This window comes from Pristis pectinata, chromosome 22 (genome assembly GCF_009764475.1).
Source record: "Pristis pectinata isolate sPriPec2 chromosome 22, sPriPec2.1.pri, whole genome shotgun sequence".
Classification (NCBI taxonomy): Eukaryota; Metazoa; Chordata; class Chondrichthyes; order Rhinopristiformes; family Pristidae; genus Pristis; species Pristis pectinata.
The window spans coordinates 31,564,466-31,576,715 of record NC_067426.1 but is presented as its reverse complement, the minus strand read 5'-3'; the positions used below and the strand labels follow the sequence as shown (position 1 = coordinate 31,576,715).

General features: G+C 46.2%; 1 protein-coding gene across 4 annotated transcripts in view; it reads left to right on the top strand.

The window, feature by feature from the left end:
• The first annotated feature begins 438 nt into the window (after positions 1–438).
• The window catches only part of inpp5b (inositol polyphosphate-5-phosphatase B), a 135,184-nt gene continuing 123,372 nt past the window's right edge, over positions 439–12,250 (top strand). The window contains exons 1-4 of one of the 4 annotated variants that reach the window (XM_052036675.1): positions 439–1,313; positions 4,776–4,854; positions 6,783–6,880; positions 12,064–12,087. In XM_052036675.1, the coding sequence (XP_051892635.1) occupies positions 1,256–1,313; positions 4,776–4,854; positions 6,783–6,880; positions 12,064–12,087 (259 nt within the window). In that variant the 5' untranslated portion in view covers positions 439–1,255. The remainder of the gene's footprint in view (positions 1,314–4,775; positions 4,855–6,782; positions 6,881–12,063; positions 12,088–12,250) is intronic. The other 3 variants (XM_052036676.1, XM_052036673.1, XM_052036674.1) reach the window with 3 other exon arrangements.

Here is a 12,250-nt window from a genome sequence, read left to right as displayed (position 1 = left end):
TAGAGCTGTTTATTATTTGAAACCAAACAATATTTCCAACAAAAGCAGGAAATGTTATAAGAATTCAGTCAGGCAGCATCTGTGGACAGAGAAACCAGTTAATGTTTGGGGTCAGGGACCCTCTCTCAGAAATGCGGGCAATGAAATTTCCATGCATAATAAATGCGCAATTTCCATGCACTTTGAAAGTTTTTCATTGGCATTGAGGCACTTTGTAACATCCCGGTACTGGAGCTGAAGCTATATATATTTTCCATTATTTTAAGTTACCTACAGTAATATTTCAAGGGTTACTTTATAACAGTGGATAGACTACAGACTGTCCAAGCCTTTTGCCTCCCACATGGCAAAATGACATCAGGAATAAATTCACCACTGCTTGCCTTTTTCCGTTGCAAACTGAAACCAAACGGGAGGCACTGAATAGTAACAGGGAACGGCAGCTTTGATCGCTCGATTTAGCTTCGCTAATCGTTCAGGCGTACTGAGATGAACGGTGGTTCCTTTTTCCAGTTGAGACTAACTAACTCATTGTAAACCAGCCTGGATGAAAACATAAAGGGACACATTTTCCACACTAATAGCAGGGAACGTAAAATACTCAGAGCAGAGAGAGAACACATCAGTTCTCTGCCCCCTTTAATGTTACCAACGTCCCAACATTTTCATTGCACGGTGTTCCCTGACAGAAATGGAACATAAACACGATGATTACAACAGTAACAACATTGCGGGGCAAGGTTACAAACTTTAGTCCGATTTCCGGCTGTCCCAACGAGGTTTGGCATCCAGAGTCAAACGTGGCAGCCGAACTCCTATACCAGCACTGCTCCTGGGCGTACATGGACTAATCAGCAATAATTAGTTTCTAATGCAAGACTGGCAGAGGAAAATACAAAGTTTTTTTTTAAAGAAGGAAGCTGACAGAGGTGCTCGCAAACAAGACCACAGAAACTCAGCCGAAGCAATGCAAGTGTGAGCAGAGACAGGAGAAAACTGCAAAGAACCAGCGGAGCAGAATTAAACAACGGGACGGGGTTTAGAAGAAGGCGATTGCAACCAGAGGGTGGGGTAATCCCCCACCCCCCTCCCGAGAGATCACAAGAAGAAACTACAGGAGGCGGGAACGAGAGCTTGTAGCGGAGCTTCGCTCGGTGCAGAGCCTGGGGATGATGCACCGGTGCTGCGGCGCGCCGCGGGACGGCCGCCGTTGCCAGGCAGCCTGAGCCGGGCCCGAGCCCGGGTCCGGGCCGCCATGGACCAGTCGGGAGTCGTGCAGGCCGCGCTGGCGCCGGGCCATGAGTGTCGGGCAGTATCCTTGGGGAGGAGGGGAGGGGGGGGAGGAGGGGGGGAGGAGGGGAGGGGAGGGGGAGAAGGGGAGAGGAGCGGGAGGAGGGGAGGGGAGGGGGAGGAGGGGAGAGGAGCGGGAGGAGGGGAGGGGGAGGAGGGGAGGAGGGGAGGGGGAGGAGGGGAGGGGAGGGGAGGGGGAGGGAGAGGAGGGGGGGGAGGAGGGAGAGGAGGGGGGGAGGGGGAGAGGAGGGGGGGAGGGGGAGAGGAGGGGGGGGAGGGGGAGAGGGGGAGGGAGAGGAGGGGGGGAGGGGGAGGAGAGGGAGGAGAGGGGGAGGGAGGGGGAGGAGAGGGGGAGGGAGGGGGAGGGAGGGGGAGGAGGGGGAGGGAGGGAGGGGGAGGAGGGGGAGGGAGGGAGGGGGAGGAGGGGGAGGGAGGAGAGGGAGGGAGGGGGAGGAGAGGGAGGGAGGGGGAGGAGAGGGAGGGAGGGAGGGGAGGAGAGGGAGGAGGGGGAGGGAGGGGGAGGAGGGGGAGGGAGGGGGAGGAGAGGGAGGGGGAGGAGGAGAGGGAGGGAGGGAGAGGGAGGGAGGGAGGGGGAGGAGAGGGAGGGAGGGGGAGGAGAGGGAGGGAGGGGGAGGAGAGGGAGGAGAGGGAGGGAGGGGGAGGAGAGGGAGGAGAGGGAGGGAGGGGGAGGAGAGGGAGGAGGGGGAGGAGAGGGAGGGAGGGAGGGGGGGGAGAGGGAGGGAGGAGGGGGAGGAGAGGGAGGGAGGGGGAGGAGGGGGAGGAGAGGGAGGGAGGGGGAGGAGGGGGAGGGAGGGGGAGGAGGGGGAGGGAGGGGGAGGAGGGGGAGGGAGGAGAGGGAGGGAGGGGGAGGAGGGGGAGGGAGGAGAGGGAGGGAGGGGGAGGAGGGGGAGGGAGGGGAGGAGAGGGAGGGGGAGGAGAGGGGGGGAGGAGAGGGAGGGAGGGGGAGGGGGGGAGGAGAGGGAGGGAGGGGGAGGCGGGGGAGGGGGAGGAGAGGGGGGGAGGGGGAGGGGGGAGGGGGAGGAGAGGGGGGGAGGGGGGGAGGAGAGGGGGGGGAGGGGAGGGGGGGGAGGGGAGGGGGGGGAGGGGAGGGGGAGGGGGGGGAGGGGAGGGGGGGGAGGAGAGGGGGGGGGGAGGGGAGGGGGGGAGGGGGGGGGAGGGAGGGGGAGGGGAGGGAGGGGGGAGGGAGGGGGAGGGGAGGGAGGGGGGAGGGGGGGAGGGGGAGGGGAGGGAGGGGGGAGGGAGGGGGAGGGGGGAGGGGAGGGAGGGGGGAGGGAGGGGGGAGGGAGGGGGAGGGGGGAGGGAGGGGGGAGGAGGAGAGGGAGGGAGGGGGGAGGGAGGGGGAGGGGAGGGAGGGGGAGGGGAGGGAGGGGGAGGGGATGGAGGAGGAGAGGGAGGGAGGGGGGAGGGAGGGGGAGGGGAGGGAGGGGGGAGGGAGGGGGAGGAGAGGGGGGGAGGAGGAGAGGGAGGGAGGGGGGAGGGAGGGGGAGGGGAGGGAGGGGGGAGGAGAGGGAGGGGGGAGGAGGAGAGGGAGGGAGGGAGGGGGAGGAGAGAGGGGGAGAGGGAGAGGGGAGGGAGGGGAGGGGGGAGGGAGGGGGGAGGAGGAGAGGGAGGGGGGAGCGGGAGGAGGAGGAGAGGGAGGGGGGAGGGAGGGGGGAGGAGGGGGGGAGGAGGAGAGGGGGGAGGACAGGGGGGAGGAGGAGAGGGAGGGGGAGAGGAGAGGGAGGGGGGGAGGAGAGGGGGGAGGGGAGGGGGAGGAGAGGGAGGAGGGAGAGGGGGGAGGGGGGGAGGGGGAGGGAGGAAGGTGGGGGTTGGGAGAGTGGGGAGGGGGTGAAGGAGTAGGGGAGGAGGGTAGGGGAGAGGGAGGAGGGAGTGGGAGGAAGAGGAAGGAAGGGGGGAGGAAGGAAGGGGGGGAGGAAGGAAGGGGAGGGGGAGGAAGTGGGTGTGGGAGGAGGGTGGCGGGAGGGGGATATGCATTCACCCTAAGGTTGGGTGAGATTAGAACGAGAGGACATAGGTTTAGGGTGAAAGGTAATATATTTAAGGGGAATCCGAGGGGAAACTTCTTCACTCAGAGGGCAGTGACAGTGTGGAACAAGCTGTCAGCGGAAGTGGTAGATGCGGATTCAATTGTAACATTTAAGAGAAGTTTGGAGAGGTACATGGATGGGAGGGGTTTGGAGGGACATGGTCCAGGTGCAGGTAGATGGGACTCGGCAGATGATCAGGTCAGCATAGAATACATGGGCCAAATGGCCTGTTTCTGTGCTGTAGTACTATATGACTCTATGATCAAGAAGCAGAAAAGGGTACAGGAAGTCCCTGACTTACAAACGCCCGACTTACGAACCAACCTTTGTTGTCGGTTCGTAAGCGGGTCCGGCCCCCGATCCTACCACGGCGGCGGTACACTTTCTTTGGCCCAACCCCCGCCCAAGTGCGCGTGCGCAGCCGCGATCCCCCGCCCAAGTGCACGGCCGCGATTCCACGCCCAAATGCGCATGTTCGGACACTGTTCCGAGTTACATACAAAATCGGGTTACGAACAGTCTCAAAAACGGAACTCGTTTGTAACCTGGGGACTTCCTGTACTCTGAAATTTTGTAACAAAGTTTAAATATAGTCGCTACCTGCCAAAATGGGATCCTTTAATGTATATCTTATCAAAAGCTGTCAAGACATGTTACATACTAATTGGTATCAACACTGCCACCTGAAATAGTCAGTATTTGGATTCCGCATAATAATGTAGATAAGGCATGGTTTGCGTTACCTGAGAAGGCTTTGCTGGCTCTAGTATTAGTTAAGTCACAGTAAAGTAACTGGTCATTCTGGCTTTAAGCAAGTTTAGCCCACCTGTATGGAGGAACATGATTTTGACATTGCTGTCTCACTATGTCTTTCTTGCATCTTCCCCCAGCCTTCCTTAACAGAAACACAAGGAGATACAGCATGGAAAGAGGCCCTTTGGCCCATCATCCATGCTGATTATCAACCACTCATTTACATTTATGCTACGTTAATCCCATTTTTTTTCATTTTCCTTGCATTTCTGTCATTTCTTTCTAAATCCTATCACTCGCCTACATGCTAGGGACAATTTACAGGGGCCTATTAACCTATCAACCTGCCCTCCCTTGAGATGTGGGAGGAAACCGGAGCACCGGGAGGAAACCCACAGAATCACAGAGAGAACGTGCAAACTCCACACAGCACCAGGAGTCGGGGTCTCTGGCGCTGTGAGGCAGTGGCTGTACTAACTCTGCCACTTAATGTCAAGGGGGGATTCAGCTAAATCAGAAGGTCATGAATGTGACCTATTTCTAGTGATCGATTGTAAATATTTTGAAGGCTGCTGACAGGACTTTAGATTTAGATGTCTTTATTAGTCAAGTTTGAAAATGTACCATATTGCATTAATGCAGATTGCAATGAGATCCTTTTTTTCCCTTAACATTTTTTGTATGCGATACAAGGCGTTGTGCTAGTTGGAGAATCGAATGAAAGCCGCATTATAGGACTTGTGAAATGCAGCAGTGAATTTGCGTAAGTCTTTTATTTTTGAAGTTCATACCTATTGCCACTCCATTAAAATATCACCTTCATAGCAGTCACCCTACAGTGTAATATTTCAGAATTAACAATAAGCAGCAAATTTAGACTTTCAGAATTATACTAGAGCAGAGCAATCCAATTTTAACATTACAAGTAATATAAAGTAGCACTGGATTAAACCTCTGATGTTCTAGAGATAATTCTCAACCTTTTAACCATGGATGATGAGTCTTACTTCATCAGGGATTTAATGATCTCCACAAAGTCATTCAGTTGACTGTTGCTAAAATCTGGAGGATTCTGTTAATCAGAGATTGATGGCACAATTACTGTGTTGCTCAGTGTAATATAATATCCTCAGATTGAATTATGGTGCTTTAATTTTGGTTTAATGCCTCTTTTGGGGGCCTATGTTATTTTTACTGGGTTAGCTATTCCAATAGCTATAAGTGATTCAGTTGTTATTTACCTGTGATTAAAATCAACCATATATTTTAAATAAAAATGAATCAAGTTGTACTAATTTAGAAGAGCCCTGTTATAATATAGCAGGAATTCACTTGCAAAAGTGATCATTACAAATTTCTGTCACACAGAAATAGCTTCACTAATTCTGTTTTCAATTTAACGACAAAAAGTAAGCTTTTACTGAAGAAATTAAGGTTAAAATATATTTGGGCGGGGTGATGAAAAGTAACAATTACTTCAAGTGGAACTGTTGTTTTTCATCTTAAGCAGATGACAATTGCTTCTCTCCGGGAAGAAAATATCATTAGTGCTTTTTGGATCCATCAGTTCCACTTCCAGCACTTACTGTCGTAAATCATACTCGCATCAAGGATGCACTTCCATGTTGGATGAGCTCCGCGCATTAGTGCTTATTTAAGGTGTTGCTGGGAGAAATTAATCCACAAGATTCCAAACTATGCCTAACATTGGTACCTTATAGATTTTAATTATGATGCTTTCTCTGCAGTGGTGCAATTTTATGGGGGTTTCTCTGAGTAGGTTGGTTCCTTTTAATTTGTTCTTGTCATCCCTTCCATCCCATGATACCTCTGTCTCCTCGTTGACAATCCTTGACTGACACAACTCTTGTTTTTCCCTCTACTCATGACCTTGCAATCATCACAGGTCCCAATCATTCCCTCTTTGAAGTCTTCTTCAGTCATTGCAGTTTGCATCAAGCCCCTCTTTATGATATCTGGAAATTTAAATATTATTCCCCAAATTTCTAAGCACATATCCGGTGACCGTCATCAATCATTGGCTGCTCTCACCCCAATATGACACTAAACTCGACTTTGACTTTTGACTTTGCTTCTGATCCCTTTCACCCTTTTAGGACGGTTCCACTCACGAGGAACTTCCACCAAAATAAAACTGCCATTATGTTTCAAGAAGCTGTGACAGGCTTTTGGAATATGAAAATAAAACTTGATTTTATGAAGTATTTTTGGATTTATTACTGCAGCAGTTACATCACTAAAGTGATATTTAAACAGCCTCAGCATACCATCCAGATGAAACTTAAATTCAGATCTTACTGCAGTAAAATGTGAATTTACGTTTGAAGTTTTGGTATTGGTGAAAGTGGCCAAAAAACTGTTGCTTTGTTATTTGAAAACCTAACTCATTCATCATGTTCTTTGGGGGAAGAATCTACCATCATTACCAGGCTGAGTTGACACCCTGACATTGATGACTTCTCACTGGCCTATGACAAAGCATGGGAAGCAACTCTTCTTTCAAGTAAAGAGAAATATTCTCTGCTCAAGTAGAGATAGACACAAAATACCGGCCTTAATGGTGAAAAACACAGTTTGGGAATTATTTTAAAAGAAAGACAAGACATTTATTGTTTCAGCATTGTTCAAATAAATCGTTTCAGGTTCTAAACTTGAACTTTTATTTTTTAGAATTTTTATGTACTCTCACAGAAGAATGGCAATCATTGCCGATGATGTTTTGTTGGAAGAAATAGTGCCAATATCAGAAGACTTTGTTATTGAGGAAGGTACTGTCCTTTTGCTGTTATCATTCTTTAAAAAAGGAGCATAAAAGTGGGCAATTTTTTTGCTGGTCTTGGAATAGCCTTTCTCTTCCATTCCGTGCCAAATCTGCGAATTCACCTCCTGGGGAATTGCACAGTGCTGCAGCTGCCAGCATCTGCAGAATCTCTTGTGACACAGCGCTACCCACCCTGCTTATATTTTAACTATTGGAGAAAAGCTGTTACTTTGCCATTGCAGGCAGTGAGAATGTTGAAACAACATGACACATCAGTAATGTAATACCTAGGTTGCACCAGTTTCATTCATTTGATGAGTGTTCTCTAAAGTTAACAATTCTGAAGCAACCTTTTGAAACGTTCAGTTTAAAATAGTTTTTTTTATATAGGAAAACAAAAAACTGCATATGCTGGAAACTGAAACAAACAAAAGCCAGAAATGCTGGAAGGCCTCATTCAGCATCTGTGGAAAGAGAAACCAGTTGATGTTTCAAGTCAAAGAGCCTTCAGCAGAACTGGGGGCATTAAAATTTCCAGAACTGATGAAGAATCTTTCACCTGAAATGTTTATCGGTTTCTCTTTCCACAGATCCTGCTTGACTGGCTAAGTTCTTCCAATATTTTTGTCAAATTTTCAATATATGGTTTTTCTCTGGTCTTGCCTTTCCATTACTCATTTAATGTTCTTCAGTTCGAAGTTTAATATTCAAAGCATTATCAATGTGAACTTCCTGGTTCTCTAATGCTTGCTCTAATGTGGTTGTCATGAAAAGGGAAAATATAGTTTGCTCTTTTTAACTAGTCGTGTCCTTCCAACCACTTAGAAACATTGAAAAATTGGAGCAGGAATAGGCAGTTGGTCCCTTCATGCCTACTCCACCATTCAGTATGATCGTGGTTGATCAGCCAATTCAGTTCGCAGTTCGTGTCTTCTTCCTGTACCCCTGATTACTTTTGCATTGAGAAATACATGCACTTCCTTCTTGAATATATTGACTTGGACCTTCAGTGGCAGACAATTTGACATGTTCAGCACCCTCTAGGTAAAGGAATTTTTCTTAACTTCAGTTCTAAATGGCTTATCTTGTCCCGAGGCCCTGGCTCCAGGTTCTGGACTCCCCAGCCACCAAGAACATTCTTTCTGTATCCTATTAGACTTCTATAAGTTTCTGTGAGGTTCTCTCTCATTCATCTACATTCCAGTGAATGTAGACCTAATTAGCTCAATCTCACTTTGTATGTCAATTTTACCATCCCAGGGATTAGTTTAATAAACCTTTGTTGCACTTCTTCCTTTGCAGGAAGATCCTTCCTCAGATAAGACCAACACTGCACACACAACTCCATATAGGGTCTCACCAAGCAAGATATGCAGCGAGATATCCTTCATCTTGCAACTAAGGATAATGTACCACATGTCTTCCTAACTGCTTGTTGCCACTGACTAATGTGCAAGGCACTGAGGTCTCTTTGCGCCTTCCCTTTTTCCTAAATTTTCTCCATTCAGATAATGTCTTTCTGTTTTTGAAACCAAAGTGGATAACCTAGGATTTATCTACTTTATAATGCACCTGTAGCATATTTACCCTACTGGCCCAACTTGACTAAATTCCGCTGGTGTCTCTCTGCATTCTTATTTCAAGAACTCTAATGATCTAAATCTTTCCATTTCATCCTTCAATGTGAGCCAGTTTTGAATAGCGTTATTCCAGATTACCCCATTCTGTGCCGATGGATTAGAGAAACAAGGATTACATTTGAAGCTCAAGGATACTGGAAATCTGAAATAAAAACAAAATGCTAGAACAACTCAGTAGGTCAGGCATTATCTGTGGAAAAAGATATAGTCAATATTTTGGATCTGCAACCCTTAGTCTGAAGATTACATTTGCCTTTTAATATGTATCTTTTTATATATTGGTCACCTTTTTTATTGATGTATGAATACCCACATCCAAGTTATTTTACTCCTCTTCCTGGTGTTTAAAATTTTCACCATTTGTGGTTAATTTTGTTCCCTTGTTATAATTTTCAAAATGTACTCCTTAATTTCTCAATTCATTAAACTGCATTGTTATCGACTTGATTAATTTACAAATCCAACTTGAGCTTTCTGTGATGTGAAGTACAGCTTGTATCAAGCACAATTCATGATGTCCGGAAATTTAAATTTTGTTCCCAGAATTTCTCAGCACATAATGTATACTTCAATGGACAAAAGTGGCCCTGGAGCATGATGCAATTTCCTTTGTATTTGTTCTGTGGTCACATTCTGCTCAATTCAATGCACAATTATTTTTGTCACAAGCCTCTTAAATAGTACTTTTAAGATCAATGCACCCACTTCCACTACACTTCTGTGATTCACCCTCTCTTAACACTTAAGAAAATCTTTAAGGATGATAAAGCATACCCGGGACTAGAAATATTACCATGTAGCAGCATATTTTTCTCTACCATAAAGCTTAACCAAAGAAAAATAAAAAGATGCTGAAAATCAGGACTTTCTGTGAGTTGTAGAAAGTCTGCTGTTCACTTCTAAGATAGGAGACACACATCTTGGATAGTTACTATTAAATAAAAAAAGTAACCTGAAGACATTCTCCGCTCATTGAGAAAAGGAACTTGCTGTCACATGGACAACATGAAACAATAGGTACATTTAATCAGAAGCTAGAAAATTGTGAGGAAAGAAGGACTAGGAAGTGGTGGAAACATAGAACTACAGAAGCAGGATTAGGCCATTCAGCATTTGGGGGTTACTCTGCCAGTACGATCATGGCTGATCATCTATCTCAAAATCATATTTCTGCTTTCTTCACATACCCTTCAATGCCTTTTGCATCTAGAAATTTATCTACTTAAACATATTCATTGACCTGGCCTCTAGCCTTCAGTGGTTGTGAATTTCACAGGTTCACCATTTTGAGTGAAAAATAACTCTGCATCTCAGTCCCAAATCTCTTGAGCTGTATCCTGAGGCTGGTCATTCCTCGTTCTAAACACCTCAGCCAGGGGAAACATTCAGTCTGCTGAGTCCTGTCAGAATTTTGTAAGTTTCAATTAAGTCCTCTTTTATTTTTCTAAACTTTAGGTCAACTAGATTTGTATTCATTAATCTTTCCTAATTCAGCAGTCCTGCTGTCCCAGGAGTTAGTATGGTGAACCTATGCTGCAGTCCCTCTGTGGTAAATGTATCCTTTTTTTAAGGTATGGAGCACAAATCTGCACTCAAACATCCAGGTGTGTTCTCACCAAGGCCCTGTCAAATTTTATCAAGATATACTTGGCCCAGTATTCATATTCTCTTGTAATGAAGCTGTTGTGAGACAAGTTCAAGGTCTCGAAAGTAGTGGACTCTAAACACAGTCTGGCGAGGAAGGATTTTATTTACAAGGCAAACGCAGGAAAAGGTGATGAGGGCAACACACGCACCAGTAATAGCATGTGTGGGGAAATCGCAACAGGTGTAAAATACACACACAACGATCTGAGTACAAACAATCAAGGAAAAAGCACTACGCTACCAGCCACCCCGTAACTCAGTGCAGGCACGGCTCTACGCCCAGGGAATCCTAACTTAAGATGCTTCTAAACCTGTGGAAATTCCTCCGGGGCAACAAAGAGACAGAACCAACCCATGGAGCACTCTTTATAGTGCTGGAGGGCTGGGGGCGGCCCAGCCCAGGTAGTTTGAATAGGCCAATGACCTGAGCCCAGGTACCAAAGTGTGCCCTAATGGGTGGGAGTAGAGCCAGGCCTTGATTGACAGTGGTGTGGCTTTCGACCAAGTGCCAGGCCGTGTTGTCACGTGACAGCCTTGGCCCTCCACGGTACAGAAGCCCAACATACTGTTTGCCTTTTTTGCTTTCATTGAAGGTGTACAAGAATACTCATCTCGTTGTACCTTGTTATCTGCCTTTGTTTTCCCCTACCAAAGTTGAAAACTTCATATCTATCCCTGTTATACTGCATTTGCCATGTTTTTACCCACACGCTTAATATGTCAAAGCCACCTTGAAGCTTCTTTGCATCCTTTTGCAATTCATATGCCCACCCAGTTTAGTGTCATCAGCAAACTTCGGAAAAATTGCATTTGACTCTCTCATCCAAATCATTGATATATAATGAATAGCTAAGGCTAAAGCATTGATTCCTGTGGTACCCACAAATTACCATCTGCCACCCCCAAAAGATCCATTTATTCCGACTCTCTGTTCCCTGTCTGTTGATCAGTTTTTTCATCCTTGCCAATGCATTACCCCAAAAGCCACGTGCTTTACTTCATATAATAACCCTTTTATGTGGGACTTTAAGAAAGGCTCTTTGAAAATCCAAGCACACCACATCTACTGGGTTTTCCCTTATCTATTCTACTAATTACAGACTTAAAACAATCCATTAGGTCTGTCAAACATGATTTTCCTTCCAGAAATGCATAGTGACTTTGTTTAACCCCTTTGATATTTTCCAAGTATCCTGTTCTCTCATCTTTTACAAGAGCTTCTCACATTTCGCCCACTGCAGAGTCTTTTCCCCACTACACAGTCTGTAGTTTCCTGTGTTCCCTCTCCCTCTGTTTTTAAATGGTGTGATTATGTTTGTCATCCTCCATTCTGTGGAAATTATCTGTATATGAAAATCTATGGAATTCTGGAAAATAATAACCAATGCATTCACTTTTTCCACAACAATCTCCTAAGTGCTCTGCAATGCAAGTTATCAGGCCCTGGGGATTTATTGGCTTTTGGTTTCATTAATTTCTCCAGCACTATTTTCTTACTGCTACTACTTTCCTTCAGTTCCTCACCTTCATCAGCTTCTTGGTTCCTTAATATTTCTGGGAAGTTACTTGTGTTCCTCTTCCCAATTATGAATTCTCCTGTTTATGATGTAAGGGGACCTACCGTTGAATTTATTTCTCAAGGTCATGGAGAAGGCTGCATGGATCATTAAAAAGTGATTTAGATCTGATGGGATCATGTGGTCTATTTCTGTGTGGTAAATTCAGTGCAATTCAGCAACTAAATTAAGACAAGCTGAATGGTCATGGTGCATGTGGGAAATTGCACTGACCTAATCAGAGTTGTCCAGCCTTGATTATCACAAGAGTTGCATTTAAAGGAATAAATATACTAATTAGATTTAACAGTGCATTGTCTGATGTTACTTTTGCTTTTATTTTTCAGTGATTCAGAATATGCATGTCCTTGGTAAGTCTTATTCATTTCAGCTGCATTACATATATTTCTAAACTGCTACAGTTACTTTTTAATGCATGCCCTCTAACATGGGAAAATATTCCAAAATGCTTCATAGCAACAAAACAAACAAAATTAATGCTGAATTGAAAAAGGAGATGTTGGGAAGGTGTCC